General features: G+C 38.1%; 1 protein-coding gene across 1 annotated transcript in view; it reads left to right on the forward strand.

Annotated features, from left to right (window-relative positions):
* The window catches only part of prex2 (phosphatidylinositol-3,4,5-trisphosphate-dependent Rac exchange factor 2), a 410,668-nt gene that overhangs the window by 361,744 nt on the left and 26,781 nt on the right, over window positions 1–22,143 (forward strand). The window contains exon 39 of the mRNA XM_059982440.1: window positions 15,221–15,288. Within this exon, the coding sequence (XP_059838423.1) occupies window positions 15,221–15,288 (68 nt within the window). The remainder of the gene's footprint in view (window positions 1–15,220; window positions 15,289–22,143) is intronic.

Below are 22,143 nucleotides of genomic sequence, written 5' to 3' on the forward strand. Positions count from 1 at the left end.
CATACTGATGCAAATCTACTCGAAGACAATCTTCATTATCTGTCATTATCCTACTCCTGAAACAAATTCTTACTGGTAATAAATTCCATGCTTTCTGGTCATTCCTGTCACTAAAGTGGTGAAATCTAATGACAGGTACACAAACAGTACCAGCTCAAAAATTCTTGAGATTTTCTCTGATCCATCTGGGTCATCTTCAGCCAAATCCGGATGTCAGAGAATACACCACCTATTATTATTATATTACTTAACATATCCATTACTATTAACAATCTGAAATTCTTTGCTTCTGCTGTTAGTTTTGGTTGGATTCCTGAATACCTCTGTAATGCCCTGGTTCATGTTTTTCCTGTCATGCTGTATGTATTTCATTTAAGCAGTTCTGTAAGAGCAGTCCGTTCTGTTGTCAGCCTGTTTGGGTTATTGTTGAAGATCAGAGATGAGGAGAAATATGTGCCATCTAATTAGGATGGTTGGATTAAGGGGAGGTTTCTCTGGTGAGGGATACTAAGGTTGGGCTTGGGGCTTTTGTTCAGTGGGAGATGAAAAGAGAAGATGCTGTGGAGAAACAGTCATAGCATATGATCCGGTGGGAGACCTGTTTGTTTGAGACTGATTGCAAACGAAGTTTGGAAGGTGGTGTGTGCGTTCACTCTGACCGAGTGCCCATTGTGTGGGTGACATGGAAGTTCAAGATGAGCTCCAACTTGTGCATATTTGACTGTTTAATTAGAATGGGCCCTTTTCTTTTTGTTATTCTTTATTAATTCTTTGTTTAAGTTAAGATTCATAAATATAATTCCTTTAATCGTATGCAGTGTAATGTCTGTTACTTTGTGGCATTAATTTGTAACAGGGTAGCAAATTACACTGCATCCACACAAACTGGGGTTTGGGGTGGGACGAGCCGTCTCAGTCTCACGAGTTTGGTGGGACTTGAGAGTGTCATCCCTAGATTATTCAGCCAAGGAATCCAGGGAGTTTCACCTGTATTTATTAACCTCCATCCTCATGAAACTTTATGTAACAGTGTTTGGTCTGATTTTTTTACTATCCAAATACTTTACATCCACTGACTTCCACACGTATCACATTCTCAAAAGCTCTGTCCGATTTGTCAAATCTCTTTTATTGAACAATGTCAACTGCAGAATTATTTTGTGATTGTCTAAGTTCCAGTTACTAGGTCCTTAAATGATAAAATTACAGCATTTTGCAGCAATAGATATCAGGCAGTTTCTAATTCGCTGTTTTCTCTTCTTCTTACTTTTGCCATACATTTGCTAATTTCTAATCTGGTGCTTTAATCCAGAAAAAAGAGAATATTGGAAGTTGACACAAAGCATGAAAGCTGTATCTGTGATTACCTCTTTTAAAACATTGAGATGCAGATGTCAGGCTCAGAAGATTTGCCCAGTTATGTTTAATTAATTTCTCTAGCAGTTTCTATTTTCATGATATTAATGATTTTCTGTCTCCTGCTGTCATTAGGCCTTCCAGTTATGTTATATTTAATCTATCTTTTGCAGTGCAGACTAGCATTTCAGTCATACACTATTTCCCATTATGCTTTCTCTTATCTTTGTCTCTGTTGGGTTGACATTTACTTCTGTTCCTCTCTCTTTACATAGTTATGTAAATTCTCACAATTATGTTATGGACTAGATTTTTAAGGTATATGCCTTTGTATTTTCTGGCATTTCCCCAGGTAACCACTAGGAAGGTTAGGAATCTCACATGAAAGTAGGAAGGTTAGGAATCTCACATAAATGTAGGAAACTTGAACTTTCTTTGAGGTTGTTGCAGTGATTTCCTGACTCTGTGCCAATGTTAAACAAACCATGGACTATAGGCTTCTGTCCCACAAAAGCTGCTTGCTGAACGCATACTAATTATTCAGTTCAATGGATGGAATGGGTAAAAGAGAGCGTGACAGCCAATAAGCAATTCACGGTTAGTATTTTTTTCAACTAGCATGCTGAATTCCTCTTTTTTCAAATATATGTGGAATTCGGAAAGAGCCAGCATTACCAACTGTCTTTGCATATCTGTGGGATGTATGGATAATGGACAGTCCTGCTTGTGCAGGTTTTCACTCCTCAGGTTGGACCTGCTTCAGGAAAATCCAGCTTAGTTTCCCTCACAATGGAATCCATCCCACTTTAACAGACCCTTTTTTCCTCAAATTCCCAGCAGTCTGAATTATTCCCACTTGGGCACCACACACAAATGCTGGAGGAGCTCAGCAAGTCAAGCAGCATCTATGGAAGAAGATAAACAATCAATGTTTCAGGCTAGGACCCTTCATCAGGACAGAAGCTGCCTGATCTGCAGAGTTACTCCAGCCTTTTGTGTGCATTGCTCAAGGTTTCCAGAATCTGCAGAATTGTATCTCTTCCCTCTTGGACAGTTTAGCTTCATTTCCTTTAACGTCTTACAAAGTGAAGCCAAGTGACCATGTGACAATAAGGTTTGGTTTCCAGATGAGCTCAGTGCTCACTTTGACCGACAGAACATGGAGGCATCTTCACAAACTCCCACAGCCCATGGCAATACGAGGCTGACATGAGAGCATCCTTCAGGAGAGTGAACCAGCGGAAAGTATCCGGCCCTGTCAGGGTACCTGGCTGAGTACTGAGACCTGTGCTAATCAACTGCCTGGACTGTTCACTGATATCTTTAGTGACTCACTTTGGCAGTCTGAATTATCCCCACCTGCTTCAATCAGGCTTCAATTATTCTGGGGCGCAAGAAGAATGTGGCATCCTGCCTCAATGATTACCATTCAGTAGCACTTATGTCTATGCGATCAAGTGCGCTGAGAGGTTGGTGATGAAGCACATCAGCTCCTGAGTGACTTGGATCCACTCCAGTTTGCCTACCATCACAATAGGTCAATTTTTGGCTCTGCACTCAACCCTGAAACACTGGGCAGTGAAGATGCACACATCAGGATGCTCTCCATTAACTACAGCTTTGCATTCAACACTATCGTCCCCTTAAAACTCCAAGATAAGCTCCAGGACCTAGGCCTCAATGCCTCCTTGTGCAACTGGTTCCTCAGTTTGATCACGTGCAGATGCCACAGTCAGTTTGGATTGGCAACATCTCCCCCACAATCATCAGCAGCACAGGCATGTCACAAGGCTGTGCGCTTAGCCCACTGCTCCACTCACATTATGCTTATGACTGTGAGTCTTAAGTACAGCTCCATTGCCATATTCAAGTTTGCTGATGACACCACTGTTGGGGGCAGGATCAAAGGTGGTGACAAATCAGCATATAGGAGAAAGGTTGAAAATCTAGCTGAGTGTTGCCACAATAACAACCTCTTGCTGAATGTCAACAAAACCAAAAACCTGAATATTGACTCCCGAGAGGAGGAAACCGGAGGGTCAGTACATGAGCTAGTTCTCAGCAGGAGATCAAAGGTGGGAAGGCTCAGCAACTTTAAATTCTTTGGTGCTATCATTTCAGGGGATATGTCCTGGGTCCAGCACGCAATTGCCATTATTGTGCCCACCTGGGTGAGCTGTTGTGTCATGTCAGAGAGATTTCAGGATCTTCTCTCGATCCAAATTTCAGATTGTGTAATAAACCAATTCCTGAACATGTGTGTTAAGGGATTAACAGGAAGGAAGGAGGAAGGAAGGAGGAAGTAGTGATCTTGCTACAAATTGACTTTGAGCTGAAACTGAAGTTCAAAGAATCATATCAGGACTTTTGGTTGCAGAAAGAAATCTCTGAGAGCTATTCTGCACTGTGGAGAACGGCCAAGATACTCTGTAATGCCTTTCCAATGTCATACTTAGTGAAGTACGGTTTCAGTGCAGTTGCCCAACTGTCTTCAAGGCAATGAAACAGACTGTAAATTCCTGAACATGGGGATCTGAGTGCCATTCAGCCTGATGTTGAAAAGCTGGTCCAAGCCAATCTATCTCATTGAAAAGGGCAAAAGCAATGAAGTAGTAAACAGCTGGACTAGTAAAGTCCATTCTAAAATTGTTGTTGGAATTTCTTTTTATTGTAAATAAATAAAGAAACAATTTTATTTGTAGCTTTAAACAAATTTGAATATGGAATTATGTGTCACTACTTTAAATCTGCAGTTTCTATTCTCTTTCACTGTGCTTCGTAAATGAAAATTCTTTTAGTTGTTCTGTAATGACTGGAAAGGGAAAGGGGTGCGCTGGGGATGTGGTCTCGGAGTCAAGGAGGCAATAATCCAAAGAAGTTTGGGAACCACTGAGAGTTATGGGAGAGTCTATAATGTTAAAGACAAAAAATTTCAAGTTCAAGTTCAGTTTATGTCATTCAACTATATACATGTCTACCGCCAAATGACCGTGTGGCTAGGCACAGCTCAGATGCCATCTACAATATAAATTTGCTGATGACACAACTATTGTTGGGAGAATTTCAGATGGTGATGAGGAGGTGTACAGGAGCAAGATAGATCTGAGTGGTGTTGCAGCAATAACCTTACAATCAATGTCAGTAAGACCACGCAATTTATTGTGGACTTCAGCAGGGGGGATGTTAAGGGGGGCAGTTCTCATCGATAGATCAAAAATGAAGGAGTCAGCTGGAGACGCTCATGGAGTGAGTACCGTTTTGGATTCGCTCCATAACCTTTACCTTTTTTAACCTTTGATCACCCTTATTCAGCTTATTTTTACCTATACCGAAAGTTTCTTTATTCTTTTTTTTTGGATTTACTGCCAAGAGTTTGTTGTGAACTTTTGAAGATATGCAAACAGAAACGTCTCTCAGGTCTAAGGGACGGGATCCCGGACGTAATCCGAACGGTAACGGAAAAAAGCAGGCTCTGACACAACAAACACAATTAACTTTTGAATTGTTTATGGAGGTTTTGGATAAAAAATTTGCTGAACTACAACAATTTTTTAAAGAAGATATAAAGGCTTTTCAAGAGTACACGGTTAAGACGGATTTAGTAATTAAACAGCAACAAGCTCTTATTGCGTCTCTGCAAGAAGAAGCTCGGAAGCGAGATTTGACTATTGGAAAACTGCAACAGGATTTAATTTCGACCATTAAGCTGATGGAAGCCCTTAAAGCCAAGAGTGACGATTTTGAGAATCGGTCCAGAAGACAGAACTTACGTATACTTGGTCTTCCAGACGGCATAGAAAAAGATGACCCTTCGAAATATTTTGCTCAACTTTTAAAAGAAGCGTTTCCGACGATTTTTCCGAATAACCCCCCTTTATTGGATCGGGCACATAGAATTCGGCGTTGATCACCGAGTGTTACAGACAAACCTTTGGTGGTAATTGTCCGGTTCCATTATGTACATGACAAAGAACAAGTTATAAGAGCAGCTCGTCGGGTAGGAATGATTAAAATCAAAGATTTTTGCTTCCACCTGATCGAAGATTTTAGTCCAGATCTTTTAAAAAGAAGGCTTCTTTTTAAACCGTTGATGGCTGAATGTTATGAGAAAAATCTGAAACCTGCGCTTCTATACCCTGCGAAGCTTCGAATTTCTCCGTCGAATGCTCCACGACAGGTTTTCCTTTCAACTTCAGAAGCGAGAAAATATCTGGAGGAGAACTTCCCTACTGCTACAGACACCAGTCTTTAATAAATGAATGATTCTGATTGTGTAAGATGGTTCTCGATCTCTTAAACCAGAATTAAAATCTGGTTATTGGTGTAGGTTCATCCTACACTTTATACTTAAGTTAAAGTGTGTTTGCGTCATGTTAATTGTTTTGCCTTATACACTTTAATCATTTAACTACATACTTGTCAATTAACTTTGTTCCTTTGAAGGTATATTTTTAATTCTTTGAAGGTAAATTTTTCCTCAATTAAGATGGTGGTTTTTTGGAAAAGATTTTTGGTTTTGCTTAAGATGGCATTATGTTTATATTTTTCGCGTTTCTTCCGTACAATGCATCGCTTATCTTAGCTTAAATTTTTTTTGTTTTGTCTGGGCCAGAGCCCGAGTTATAATTGTTTTTTAGTGATTATATTTTTATTCTTTTTACAACTAACTATACTTAGAAATATGGTTTTTATTATAGCGATTTTATTTTTAAAGTTGGGGTGATTCTTTTATATATATCCTTTTTATATGGAGTGTTCTTCAGCTGACATGGGGGTAGGATTAGTCTTACTTTTTCTCTTTTTAAGTCATATTTTGGCTTTTTCTCTTTTTCTCGGGGGGTGGGGGGGATGGTCTGTTTTCTAATTCTATTTTTTTTGTACCAGTTTGTGTTAGTTTTTTTATTCGGGCTGTTTTTGAACTTCAAATATGTCTGTGTTGTCGTCACTTCCGGGTCTTCTCACTACTTTTGTTCCTCTTCCGGGTGCATGAGTTTATAAGTTGGTTAACTCTTTCTATACCAAAGGGTTGATTATAGAATTATGGCTCAGACCATTAATTTTGTGTCTTGGAATACTAATGGTTTAAATCATCCAATTAAACGAAAGAAGATTTTCAAAGTATTCCAAAGACTTAATGCTCATATCATTTTTGTACAAGAAACTCATGTAAGGAGGGAGGACAAATTTCGTTTTTTTAGATTTTGGCGGGGTCAACAGTATCACGCAAATTCGAATGCTAAAGTAAAAGGTGTTTCAATTTTTATTGACTCCTCTATTTCATTTGTTCAACATTATATTTTTTTGGATCCGAATGGCAGATTTTTGTTAATTACGGGTTTACTTTGTAATAAAAAGGTTGCTTTGGTTAATGTTTATGCTCCAAATGTGGATTGTCCTGACTTTTTAAAGTCTTTATTTACTTCTTTACCCAATCTAAACGAATATAAGTTAATAATGGGTGGTGACTTTAATTGTTGTTTAAATCCTCTGATGGATAAATCTTTATCTATTCAGACTTTACCTAATAAGTCGGCCACTTGTATTATCTCTTTTTTGACTGACAATGGAGTTTTTGATATTTGGAGATTCCGGTATCCTAATGACAAAGAGTTTTCTTTTTTCTCACATGTTTATCACTCTTATTCAAGAATTGATTATTTTTTTGTAGACTCTTGTTTTATTCCATTGGTAATCGGTTGTAACTATGATATTATAGCTATCTCTGATCATGCTCCGTTATTACTTTCTATGAAATTTACGGATACAGCTTTTAATGCTAGACAATGGCGATTTGACTCTACCTTGTTGCAATACTCTGACTTTATAAAATTTATGGAGGAGCAGATCGACTTCTTCTTCTCAACTAATTCTACAGATGATATTTCCTGCGGAACACTTTGTGACACTTTTAAAGCATATACGTGGACAGATTATTTCTTATTCTGTTGGTTTGAGGAAACGTATCAAGATGGAAACTCTTTTATTGGTTGATAAAATTAAAGAGATTGATAAGAAATATTCGATTGCTCCTAGTAAGGAGCTTTACAAACAAAGGGTTGAACTTCAAATGGAACATAGTTTATTACTTACATCCTCGATTGTAAATCAATTAATGAAAACTAAATCTGATTTTTATATACATAGTGATAAATCTGGTAAACTGTTAGCTAGTCAATTGAAGAATGCTCTGGTTAAACGTCAAATCACTAAGATTGGTCAGCAGAATGGGAATCTGACAGTTAATCATGATGAGATAAATAAGGCATTTCAAGATTTCTATACCTCCCTGTATCAATCTGAATTTCCTCAAGATTATAATACCATGTCTGATTTTCTTGGAAAATTAAATTTTCCAAGGTTATCATCTGATGATCTTTTGATATTGGATACTCCTATTACGGATGTAGAAATTAAGGGGGCTATTTCCTCAATGAATTCTGGGAAAGCACCGGGTCCAGATGGTTATACAGTTGAATTTTTAAAAATTTTTTCCGCTACTCTTTCCCCTTGGTTAGGTAAGGTTTTTGAGGAAGCCATTAGATTAGGGAATTTGCCACAATCTTTTTATAGAGCTTCCATTTCTCTAATATTGAAGAAAGATAAAGATCCTACTAACTGTGCTTCCTATAGACCTATATCTTTATTGAATGTAGACTCCAAGATTTTTTCTAAGTTACTGGCATCTAGATTGGAGAAGGTATTACCCAAAATTATTTCAGATGATCAAACTGGCTTTATTAAAAATCGTTATTCTTTTTTTAACATTAGGAGATTGTTGAATATTGTTTATACTCCCTCACATGATACTTCAGAATGCTTGATTTCATTAGATGCGGAGAAAGCATTTGACAGAGTTGAATGGCCTTACCTATTTAATGTGTTGGAGAAGTTTAATTTTAGTCCGATATTTATATCATGGATTAAATTGATTTATCATACTCCAGTAGCCTCAGTGTTTACCAATAATCAAAGATCTCCCTTTTTTCGCCTATTTCGGGGCACTAGACAGGGATGTCCTCTTAGTCCATTACTATTTAACATTGCCTTAGAACCTTTGGCAATTGCCATCAGACAATCACAGGATATTTTGGGTATTAATCGTGGGACAGATATTCATAAGTTATCTTTGTATGCAGATGATTTACTACTTTTCATTTCTAACCCGGAGAAATCCATTCCAGCAGTTTTATCATTATTGGCTCAATTTAGTGAGTTTTCTGGGTATAAGTTAAATCTTAATAAAAGTGAATTGTTTCCATTGAATAAACGGGTCCCAATTTATGGAAATTTACCCTTTAAATTAGTTAATGACTTTTTTACTTATTTAGGGATCAAAATCACAAAAAACCATAAAGATTTATTTAGATTTAATTTTTTACCCTTAATTGATCAGATTAAAGGTTTGTTTACTAAGTGGTCACCTTTGTCTTTATCCCTAATAGGTAGGATTAATGCTATTAAGATGGTTATTTTACCTAAGTTTTTATATATTTTTCAAGCGATACCAATTTTTATCCCGAAATCTTTTTTTACTAATGTTGACTCTAAAATTTCTTCATATATATGGCAGAATAAAAATCCCAGGTTAGGTAAAACATATTTACAGAAGACAAAAAAGGAAGGCGGGTTAGCATTACCTAATTTCAGATTTTACTATTGGGCAGTTAATATTAGATATTTGTTATGTTGGTTGAAAGATGGGGGTGGATCTTTTGGCCCTTGTTGGGTGAGTTTAGAAACTAAATCGGTATCAGCTTATGCTTTGGGTTCTATTTTAGGGACTTCTCTCCCTTTTGCTCTTTCTAAATTGCCGAAACGAATTGACAACCCGATAGTTAAACATACATTGCGTATATGGTTTCAATTTCGGAGATTTTTTGGGTTAACTCAATTCGCTTTAAATAGTCCTATTGTATCTAATTGTTTTTTTCACCCTTCCATTATAGATCAAGCTTATTCGGCTTGGAAAACTAAGGGATTACTAAGATTTTCTGATTTATTTTTAGATAATTGTTTCATGTCTTTTGAACAATTATCCAACAAATATAACTTGCCGAGATTTCATTTTTTTAGATATTTACAGAGTAGACATTTTTTAAGTTCTGTACTCTCTACGTTTCCAAATTTCGTGCCTTCAGATACTTTGGAGAGTTTATTTGAATTAGACCCTTTTCAAAAAGGGCTTATTTCAAAACTTTATAATATAATTATGAAGATACGTTCAGAGCCTCTTTATAAGACTAAACAGGATTGGGAAAGAGAGCTTAGTTTTAGTATTTCTAGTGAGAATTGGGATAGAATTCTTCAATTAGTTAATACATCATCGTTATGTGCCAAACATTCATTAATACAATTTAAGGTCGTACATAGGGCCCATATGTCCAAGGATAAATTGGCTCATTTTTACTCTCATATAAGTCCTATTTGTGATAGATGTCATTCTGAAATTGCGTCTTTAACTCACATGTTTTGGTCGTGTTCATTTTTGGAGAAATATTGGAAAGATATTTTTGATATTATTTCTGCGGTTTTGAATATCGATTTACAACCTCATCCTATTACCGCAATTTTTGGTTTACCAATGTTAGACTCACTGCATTTATCTTCTTCAGCCCATCGAATGATTGCATTTCTAACTCTGATGGCTAGAAGATCTATATTGTTGAATTGGAAAGAAATTGATCCTCCCACTGTATTTAATTGGTTCTCTCAAACTATGTTATGTTTAAATTTGGAAAAAATTAGAAGTGGTACTTTTGAGACTTCTATTAAATTTGAAAAGTTATGGAGACCATTTATTCAACATTTTCATATGATGTAATATGACCCTGTGCCAAGTTCATTTGATTTCCCAGCTTTTAGCTTATGTATTTTGAGAGGACTGGAAGTGACGGCATTGATGAATACTTATTTTTGTGAGATATTATAAACAGCCCGCTTTTTTTTCCTTTTTTTTTTCCTTCTCTTTTTTTTGTTTTTTTTTTCTTTTATATTACTTATTAGTTATAGTTATTAGATTAGATTAGCTAGTTTTGGATTATATAAATTCTTTTTTGTTTTTTTTCTTTCTTTTTTCTGTTTTTTTTATATTATACATTATGAAATATTTAGATTTACTATGTCCATACATATATCTTATGGCTTATGTCTTGGTAAACTCATTTATATTGTAAGTATTATGTATGTTTTTTTTTCATATGTAATGGAATGTGTATGTTGGTAATTTCTTTATCAATATATCATCTGTATTCTGTCCATATTACTAATATTAATAAAAAGATTTAGAAAGAAAAGAAAAGAAAAATGAAAAGGGTGAGCAATTTCAACTTCCTGGGTGTCAACACATTTGCAGATCTGTTGTGGGCCCAACATAGCAATGTGATTACAAAGAAGGCATGACAGCGGCTATATTTCATTAGGAGTTTGAGGAGAATTGGTATGTCACGGAGGTCATGTAAATTTCTACAAATGCATCGTGGAGAGCACTCTAACTGTTTGCATAACCATCTGGCATGGAGAGGCAATGGCACAAGACTGGAAAAAGCTGCAGGAGGTTGTAAACTCAGCTGGCTCGCACATGGGCACTAGCCTCTCCAGCATCAAAGACACCTTCAAAGGGTGATGCTTCAAAAGGGTGGCATCCATCATTAATGATCCCTGTCACCCAGAACATGCCCATTCCAAATTGCTGCCATCAAGGAGGAGGTACTGAAGCTTGAAGTCACACACTCAAAGTATAAGGAACAGCTCCTTCTAGTTCACCATCAGACCAAGGTGCACAACATAGTACTGAACAACTCAAACGCATAATGTACAGGAAGTCCCCGAGTTACGAACGTCTCGACTTACAGACAACTCGTACTTACAAACTGAGGAAAGAGAACACTGTCCGCCATTTTAAGTCGTTGCCGTTGACACTGTGTTAAGTGTTTAACTTTGTATTTAGCTTAAATTTTTCTTAGTAAGATTCACCCTGACCCCACCACCCCCCACCCACCCCCCAGTTCCGGTCGGCTGGTAGCATAATGAAATCTGGAGAACGGAGGTTTCCGAGTTCGATCCAGAGAGAGAGTGCCCCCGTGCTGGGTTGATGTTGATCCAGTGACTGCCGTGCCATCCGTGCCGGGTTGATGTCGAGCTCGCAACTCGACCTCGTAAAAAAAAACACTGCCACCTCCAGTTTAAATTCCCATGTGGAATATTGTGGAGGATCAAATACCCAAACCCAGCACAGCCCCCACTTGTCCCATTTAGCCTGTCTCAGTGTGGTGGTCCTTAAGACCCAGCCGACTTCGGGAGCCAGCGGAACTCGGGACCCGCCACCCACAGTGTTTCTGTTCCATTGAAGGGAAGCGATTGCGATTGAAAATAAAGTGGAAATAACAAAGCGTTTGGAAAGAGGTGAAACACCATCGGTCATTGGAAAATCGTTAGGCTACAGTTGGTCAACGATCGGAACAATTTTAAAGGATAACGGATAAAGTGAGAATAATGGAGCATGTGAAAGGCCCTGCCCCGATGCAAGCTACAATTCTTACTAAGCAATGCAGTGGTTTAATTATTAGAACACATACGTTTCCTAAGTGTTTTATATGCATAGAAAGGTAAAATATATACTATATACTAAGACGAACGTTTGACTAACTGATGCTAAATAACACCGGATGTACTTGTTCCGACTTACATTCAAATCCGACTTAAAGACGGACTCAGGAACGGAACTCATATGTAACCCGGGGACTACCTGTATAATGTAATATTAGCACAAATAAACTAACAAATAATAAGGTGCATTTATGACACAGGTTAAAAAGTAAACAGTATAACGCTACTGGTGCTTCATGCTGAAAAATGATGAAAATTTGGTTGGCTGACCTTATGTTGCCTGATTAACACTCTTACAATGGCTTCACAGATATCTAACAGATTGCTACAGATACTTTCTTTTGGTGTAGATATGAACAATGTGATCTTTTAACAGAGAATTATGAACTGGACACAAGGTGACATTTCAATAGGTCCTTTGAAGATAAAATTATAAAGTAATTGGGGAAAGTAAAAATAAATATTAAAATTATTTTGAGCTCCATGGAGCATGTGGGGATCCTCCGATATCCAGGCAATCTTACTCTTTTTTTTCTTTCTTTAGGTAAGGGTTGGGGGGGGGGAGGGTTAATATTATTTTTCTCACTATTTTATCATCATTTATTCTTTGTAATTTTCTAAAATTTAATAAATAAATATTTTTTGGAAAGGTGGCATTTCAATAGGAAAGTTACCCTTAGATTTTTTAAACATACATCAGTTAATTGACATGAGCATGAACAGGTGTCTCATGAAAACCATGTTATATAGCAGTTGTGGGTGAGATTCATTTAACAGTTGGGTGTAATAATACCAACAAGGGTGACCCTAACCAGACCATACAGTAGTAGTTGTATTACCTTTACCCTTGGGCTTCTGGACCAACTTTATTCACCTCAGCGCTGTCTCACTTTGTAGCCTTTGGAATCACTTTCAGGGAATCTGCAGCTCAAGTTCTCAGTATTATTTGGTTACCGGTACTTTATTTATTATTTGCACGATTTGTATTCATTTGCACATCAGATGTTTGTTGGTCTTTGTTTTTTTGTGGATTCTTTGTTTTGTGGCTGTCTGCAAAAAATGAATCTCAAGGCTGTATATGGTATACATATTTTGATAATATATTTACTTTCAAGTCTAATTTCAGCGAGGTGATTTAAAATTACTTTAGCACTTTTCCTGACAAATAGCATTTCAGTTTATGCATTTTGCTTGGATCACTTTATCAATTTTTTATTAGTAATTTTGACATACTGGGAATTTTACAAAGGAATACAAAATGATACAACAGTTTATTACAGCATCTGATAACACATGTAGAAAAGTTTCAGTCGATTTCTTTGTATTCTGATCTGCCACACTGTGCACCAAGGAAACCAAGAATTCTGCAGCCTTGCACTGGATATTCTTTCCTTCCAAAGCAGACATGAAAACATAATGATATTCTACAGACAGATTAGTAGGCTTATTAGCATTTCAATTTAGTCAACATTTTTGCTGAAGAAGAGCTATTTGAAGCTATAACGAAAACACTTCAATTCCAATATTCATCATATTGCTTGATTTATTGATTACATTTCCCTGACTATTTTGCATTTAACTCTGAAAAATGCAATTGGCATAACATCGTATATTGCACTAATTAGAAATATCGAACATGAGAAAATCTGCAGATATCTGCAGATGCTGGAAATCCAAGCAACACACACAAAATGCTGGAGGAACTCAGTAGGTCAGGCAGCATCTATGGAAAAGAGTACAGTCGACGTTTCAGGGCCTAGACCCTTTGGCAGGAAATCTCTCTTCATTTCTTAAGACATTAACTAACACCAAAATATAAAGTGATACACACACAGTACAAATGCCTAAATTTCTGAGGAACAGAATAGATTAAATATATGAATAAGTATTATTTAAAAAACTATTACATTAATTAAATTAATTTTTAATAACTAAGAAATGAAAATCATGAAATCTTAATGAAAAGTAATAGAAGTCATAAGTATTTAATTATTATTCTACCTACTCTACATGGAATATATTTCCTTAAATAGCACACATAATTTGTGAGTGTGATAAGGTTAAATAAAGATCTCACTGTAACAGTTATATAAATTAAACATACTAAGACTACAGAATTCTATTAAATTGCATTTTAATGTAAATCAGCAACTTTCCAATATACTTTTTTTGACAAGCAGAACAGAATCTATTTCTATTTGCAGGACCATAAGGTAAACATTAAAAATTGTCATAATATCAATATTTCTTATACAATTCAAATGCTTAAAAATGTTGAACTAAAATCTTGCAAAACTGTCAGAACTATTGGCTCTTACTTCTAATACTCAGCAGACTGCTTGCTTCTTGTTCTACTCATTCCTTTGAGCAAAGTTGCGTTGGTATCTGAATTGGAAATAACAGAAGTTAATTTCTTCATTCTCATTTAGGGGATATTTCAAGCCATTTGTATGATTTACACTTAAACTCCAGTGCAGAACTCTTCAACTTGTAGATACTAATTTTCAGATGAGGTGTAAAGCCAAAGTTCTATTTGCCATGCTCCAGTGATTTTGTGGAAGTTTAAAGATCCTTTAACCTTGCTTAAAGAGAAATTATAAGACCTCCCTCATTTCTCCCTTCTAACTCAACTGGAGCAGCAACAGATTAAATGATCAATCATGTATCTCTGGTTTTGTGATGCACAAAATGGCTGCCGTGTTTTCCTACCTGACAATAGCCACTGCAATTCAAAGTTATTGATGCACCATCAATAACTCACTCTGACACGTAAGGTGAGATATCAGCTTTTATTGACTGGAAGAAGGAACAAGCAGTGTGTGACCGCCATACTACATCCTGGAGACTGAGAGGCCGGGCCCAGGCTCTGATCGCCTTTATACAGGAGTCTGTGGGAGGAGCCACAGGAGCAGTCAGCAGGGGGTGTGTCCAGACAGGTATAAGTAGTTCACCACAGTTATTAACTATATATTAAATGCCATGATATGTTTGTGTAATTTATGGTAAAATGATATATAAATTAATTTTCCTATCCTTAATGCACTATTTATTGATGTATTCTCCAAGTAAGTAAATTATCAATTCCCTGAAGGAATCAATTAATCTGCCACTGTCTGTGAAACTCTGTAGCCTTTATACATTGTCAGAGTATAAAAGTAATCTCATTGTGTATTTTTATCACTGTAGTTTCTTCCAAGATATGCATTAAAATAATTGAACTGGCATTATGCACCAGTAATAAGTCTTTGTTTTATTTCAGGGAGCGAGAGTGCAGAACTCTGCTAAGAATCTTGGCGTGAGGGACCGAACACCACAGTCTGCTCCAAGGTAACTGCTCTTCCCAATGAAACAATCGTTTATTTCCTATTACTCCATAACCTGGATACTGAACTGTAAAAATGCATTTGATACAAATGATCACTTGTGCTGATTTGGTGAAATCAGTATTTGTGTTAACTAGTCACTCACCCTTCATTGGAAACAGTTACCCTCCATTTCTTCTTCTAAGGCTGTCAGTGGGAATGAGAGTATAATGCCCTGGTTAAGATTTCTAACTGTTATACTATAGGTATTTCATTTTAGCAGTTTCTGCAAGAACAGTGTGTCCTGCTGGTAGAATGTTTTGGTTTCAGCTCGATATATGAAGCCTTGCTGTACAAGACGGGATTTACACAGCACTTGTTCAAACTGAGGTTTCTTTAATCGGAACATCACGGCATTCCTGTTTGCTTGAGCCTCTAATTGTACTGACCCCAGGCGTTTGCTGTTTATGAAAGGTAGCTGCTTCAGCACTGAGTCGCCTGGCTGTTAGCAGGGCCGGCTGATGAACCAAGCTTGCTTACGAGTCAGTGAGGGGGGGCCACAAGAGGAAAATGAAATGGATTCAGGTAGAGTTACTGTAAAAACGAGTTCTTGATATACGGTGCAGCTTTGATGGGCAGAGTTTATGGCCTTAAATTCAGACCACAAGACCATAAGATTTAGGAGCAGAAGCAGGCCATTTGGCCCATTGACTTTGTTCTGCTATTCAATCATGGGCTGGGGGGTCCACTTCATCCAGTCGTCCCCACTCCCTTACTTTCACCCTGGCTAATATAGAACCTATCTATCTCTGCCTTAAATACACCCAATGACTTGGCCTCCGCAGCCTCTTATGGCAACAAATTCCACAGGAAGAGATGCATTTGAGGGCAAGGTTGATGGTCGAGGAAGGGAAGCCCCTTTCTTTGAAGAAGGAGGACTTCTCCTTCATTCTGGAATGAAAAGTCTCATCCCGAGAGCCGATGCAGTGGAGACGAAGGAATTGAGAGAAGGGGATGGCGTTTTTATAAGTAATGGGGTGGGAAGTGGTATAGTCCAGGTAGCTGTAAGCGTCTGTGGGTTTGTCATAGGCTTATCTACTATCTACTTTCTTAGAACTCTTTGCAGATTCAGTATGTCAGCTACAACTTTGACAAACTTTTAGAAATGCACAGTGGAGAGTACACTAACTGGTTACACCAATGCCCTGGAAGGGAAAAAAACACAAAAAGCTGGAGATATAGCCTGGTCCATCATAGGTAAAGCTTTTCCCACCATTGAGCACAGTTACAAGGAGCACTGTTGCAGGGAGCAGCATCCATCATTGTGGACCCCCACCATCCAAACTATGCTCTTTTCTTACTCCTGCCATCAGGAAAGAGGTACAGGAGCCTCAAGTCTCACACTATCAGGCTCTGGAATGGTTATTACCATTCAACCATATGGTTCTTGAACCAGAGGGGGTAAGTTCACACACCCCAACACTGAACTGATTCTACAATTCTACTCTCATTTATTCATTCATGATATTTCTTGCTTACTTATTATTATTTACAATTTCTTTTGTTTTTGCATTTGCACTGTTTGTTGTCTTTTGCACATTGGTTGTTTGTCTCTGTTGTATGCGGTTTTTCATTTGTTCTATTGTGTTTCTTGTATTTCTATGAATGCCCATAAGAAAATGAATCTCGGGGAAGTATACAGTGACATTTATGTACTTTGTTAATAAATTTACTTTGAATATTTTGTACATAAAATGATAAAGATTTATTAGAGTAGTTACATAACACTGTCCAGTTTGAAGCTAGCAAGCAGCAGAACACTCAGATATTTTTGCAAATTGACATTTGGAAACGGACTCCTAGTTCTTTTAGTCAATACCTTTTGAATATTACAAAACATTGCTTCTCTGGGATCAGTTATCATCATAATGCTTCATTGAACCTGTTCTTCAAAATCTTCGATAAAATGAAGTTCATCCCAAAGCTATCTGGCAGATTATTTGACGAGAATCGTCTTTGCACTGAATACAAAATACTTTAAATTGCCTGAAATCTGATATAACAGCAAAAATACTGACATTACTCAGTAGGCTAAAGTTTTGACTCTTTTTCAACAGCTAGATTTGTCAGATCCCTCAGTTCCTTTCCCATCTATCTTGAAGTGGAAAATACACACATGTAATTATCAAGAATTGGGCATGTACTCATGTTGTTTACAATTGCCTTTGTTTGAAAGCCCAATGAAAGTAAATTAAATGCTGTCAGTTTCCTTGAGTGTTACAAATTCCACACCTTTAAGTCAAAACATTTCTTGCAGATTCATCACAATTCATACAACCTGCACAAGGAAAATTATATTTTGGCTTTAATGATTCATTTTGAGGCTTGGTTGCTTCTCATGCTATATGCTTATATTGTTGTTCTACTTGTTTTTCAGTCAGAAGGACATTGGTTAAACCCACATGCCAAAAACTTGATCAAGTTGATACCCCCTTTGTAATACTGAGGAAGTGGTGAGCTATTACAAGTTTGGGTGTTATCTATTGAATGCAGTTTTAAACCAAAGCCTGTTTGGTCTTCTCACGGGGAAATTAAAAATCAAAGTTCCAAGTTAAATTTGTTATCAGAGTACATACATGTCACTACACACAGCCCTTTGACTCTTTTTATGTGGACATACTTAGCACATCAATAGAATGGTAACTGTAAACTGTAAACATCGCAACATTCATTCAAATGAGAGCAGGGACATTCTCCAAATATCCGATCAACCTGTATCCCTAACCCAGCATCACTAAGGATAAACAGAATATTTAATAATGTAACTAGTAATCTGTTAGAACTCAGCAGGTTGAGCAGCAATTGTGGAAGGGAAGGAATTCTTGGATCAAAAGCCTGCATCAGGAATGAGAGCAAAGGGGTGAAATGGCCATATAAAGAAGAAAAGGGAAATGGTGGGACAGGAGACAGTGAAAAGGTGAAAGGTGGCAAGTATTGAGGAAAGATACGTGGCTGAGGTAGAAAGTCTTGTAAGAACAGGCCAAAGAGTTGAAGAACAGTGGAAACCACAGAGGATCTGTGGGAGAGGGTCTTACAAAATGTCCAATGGAGAGAGGATGAGCACTTCTTTGCAGTTGGTGTTCCTTGAAGCAATGAACAATCTGCTGGGGATCTTCTAAATACAGCCTGACCCACTGAGTTCCTCCAACAGATCGTTCACTGCTCCAGATTCCAGCATCTGCCATCTCTTGTGTCTGCATTATACCACTCCACTGTGAGTCTCTTCAAAGCACAGCGACTTGGAAGAAAGTTTCATTCCATGTCCAATGGAAGTTCCGTGAGACCCACTCTCACTGCTCCCCTATGTGGTTTTCACTACTCTCTGGCTATTTGGCCACACATTCTTACCAAGACTTGCAACGACTGCAACATATCCTTTATCATAACTTGTCATCTTACTCCCTTTTCAGTCCACTAAACTCCTTGGACTTCTGCCTCACTACCTACCCCCAAACTCCCACCCGCTCACTTTATATTAGCCATCTCACTTCTCCACTCTAGGTCCCTAAGCAGAATTTTGACCCAAAACATCAACTATTCCTTTCCTCCCATTGATGCTCCTCAGCGTGCTGAGTTCCTCCGTCAGGTTGTTTGTGCTCCAGATTCCAGCATCTGCAATATCTTAGAAACATATAAAACCTACAGCACAATACAGGCCCTTCAGCCCTTGAAGCTGTGCCAAGCATGTCCCTACCTTCAACTACCTAGGTTTTAACCATAGCCCTCTATTTTTCTAAGCTCCATGTACCCATCCAGGGGTTTCTTATAAGACCCCATCGTTTCCACCTCCACCACTGCTGCCGGCAGCCCATTCCATGCACTCACCACTCTCTGTGTAAAAAAACTTACCCTTGACCTATGTCCAAGCACCTTAAAACTATGCCTTCTCATGCTAGCCATTTCAGCCCTGGGGAAAAGCCTCTGACTATCCACACGATCAATGCCTCTCATTATCTTGTACACCTCTATCAGGCCACCTCTCATCCTCCATAACTCCAAGGAGAATAGGCCGAGTTCACTTAACCTATTCTCATAAGACATGCTCCCCAATCCAAGCAGCAACCTTGTAAATCTCCTTTGCACCCTTTCTATGGTTTCCACGTCCTTCCTGTAGTGAGGCGACCAGAACTGAACACAGTTCTCCAAGTGGGGTCTGGCCAGGGTCCTATATAGCTGCAATATTACCTCTTGGCTCCTAAATTCAATTCCACGATTGATGAAGGCCAATACACCATATGCCTTCATAATCACAGAGACAACCTGTGCAGCTGCTTTGAGCGTTCTATGGACTTGGACCCCAAGAGCCCTCTGATCCTCCACTGCCAAGAGTCTTACTATTAATGCTATATTCTGCCATCATATTTAACCTACCAAAATCAACCACATCACACTTAACTGGGCTGAACTCCATTTGTCATTTCTAAGCAGAGTTTTGTATCCTATCAATGTCCCGTAGTAACCTTGGACAGCCCTCCTCACTATCCACAACACCCCCGACCTTTGTGTCATCAGACACAATCCCTCCAATTCCTCATCCAGTCATTTATAAAAATCACAAAGAGAAGGGGTCTCAGAACAGAATCCTGAGGCAGACCACTGGTGATTGACCTCCATGCAGAATATGATCTTTGCCTTCTGTGGGCAAGCCAGTTCTGGATCCACAAAGCAATGTCCCCTTGGATCTCATGCCTCCTTACTTTCTCAATAAGGCTTGCATGGGGTACCTTTTCAAATGCCTTGCTATAATCCATATACAGTACATCTACAGTTCTACCTTCATCGATGTATTTAGTCATATCTTCAAAAAACTCAGGCTCATAAGTCACGACCAGCCACTGAAGTAAGACTCGCTGGCCTATAATTTCCTGGGCTATCCCTACTCCCTTTCTTGAACAAGGGAACAACATCTGCAACCCTCCAATCCTCTGAAACTCTTCTGTCCTCGTTGATGATGCAAAGATCATTGCCAGAGGCTCAGCAATCTCCTCCTTCACCTCCCACAGTAGCCTGGGCACATCCCGTCCAATCCCAGTGACTTATCCAATCTGATGCTTTCCAAAAGCTCCAGCACATCCTCTTCCTTAATACCTACAGGCGCAAGCTTTTCGGTCCATTCCAAGTCATTCCTGCAATTGCCAAGATCCTTTTCCGTAGTGAATACTGAAGCAAAGTATTCATTAAGTACCACCACTATTTCCTCTGGAGTCTTGCGCCTCTACTTAACAGTATACCTGTATGTGGGACCTTGCTGTGCACAATTTCACTAACACATTGTGCTACATTAAAACAGTGCCTATAATTCAAATCCACTTAATTGATTAGATTTCCTAATGATGTGTAAGGTATTCTGTAAAGGCAAGTCACTTTCTTTTCTTACATGTGGTATTTTATTACTTTGGTGATGTGAATTTGCTTCTGTGAGCTATCTTTTTAATGAATTGCCATAATTATTTTCCACCATAAAGGAAAGATTGTTTACTATGAAACCTTAAATGACTGTTCCATCTCTAATCTCATTTTCTTAGTAAATGCATTTACATTCACTTGCATTTTAAAACAACAATTTATTCGGACACATCATTTCATCCTGATAACTTTACCTGATGGATGTATTTAATAAGATGCCCAATGGTATCTTGCAAATGTTTGCTCTTTTTATATTAGTTTGCTTAATCAGGTTTCTTTAATTATTGCCTAGAAAATGGATTGGATATATTTTGGACGTGCTAAGGTATAATGCAAATGTGAAGTTGGCTTCCCATTATTAGAACATGCAAATAGTCAAAAGCATGTGTAAAGCAGTAGGGGGTATTATACAGTACATCCACAAAACATCTTTAAATCATGATCTGATTGTTCTTGGACTACACTAAATTCAGAGCTGCAGTCAGTGAGTGAAGTCCACCATTATGGCACATTTCCATAAAACCATAAGACACAACATCAGAATTAGGTCGTTTGGCCCATTCTGAACCCCATTCTCCTGCCTTCTCCAAGTAACCTTTGATGCCCTAGCCAATCAAGAAGTTATCAACCTCCTCTTTAAATATACCCAATGACTTGGCTTCCACAGCTGTCTGTTGCAATGAATTCCATAGATTCTGATAAAAGAAATTCCTCTTCATCTCTGTTCTAACGGGATGCCCTTCTATTTTGAGGCTGCGAACTCCCCACTATAGGAAACTTACTTTCCACAACCACTCTGTCTAGCCTTTTCCCATGGCAGTCAGGCAGCAGCACATATTGTGGTTGTGATAGAGAAGGATAAAGATAAACTTTGAGACATTGAATTCCTTAGAACAATCATAAACACCTGAAGGGATGTTCTGTGTGTATATGGGGTAGAGAGTTGACAAGTTCATGAGGGGTGGCTATTTAATGGCTTGAGTTCTTCCTTTCTGGACTGCATGAGCTCAGACAGCAGGAAGAAGTAGAGGAGCAGAAAGGAAAAATGGAGGAATATGAAGTTATCTTTTCAGAGTAGTGGTGATTGAAGTTCTGGAGCTTGGTGGTCATGAAAAAACTGTTCCTGAAACAGATGGTATTGGAGCCAAGGCTCCTGTAATACTGAGAAGTGAGCATGCCCTGCATGATGGAGGTCTTTGATGATAGATGTTGCTTCCTTGTGGTTTGGTTGGTGAACACACGCCACCCATCACAGAAGCAGAATGAGGCTCCAACAATATGCCATCAATGAGCAGCTTAATGTCCTCGTGGAGCAGACAGATGCCACTCTTGAATATAGAACATGATACCTATCAGGAAAGAATGCTAATGTAATACACACAATATCAGCATGCTTGAGCAAAGATATGCAATG

Source organism: Hypanus sabinus, chromosome 1 (assembly GCF_030144855.1).
Source record: "Hypanus sabinus isolate sHypSab1 chromosome 1, sHypSab1.hap1, whole genome shotgun sequence".
NCBI classification, from domain to species: Eukaryota; Metazoa; Chordata; class Chondrichthyes; order Myliobatiformes; family Dasyatidae; genus Hypanus; species Hypanus sabinus.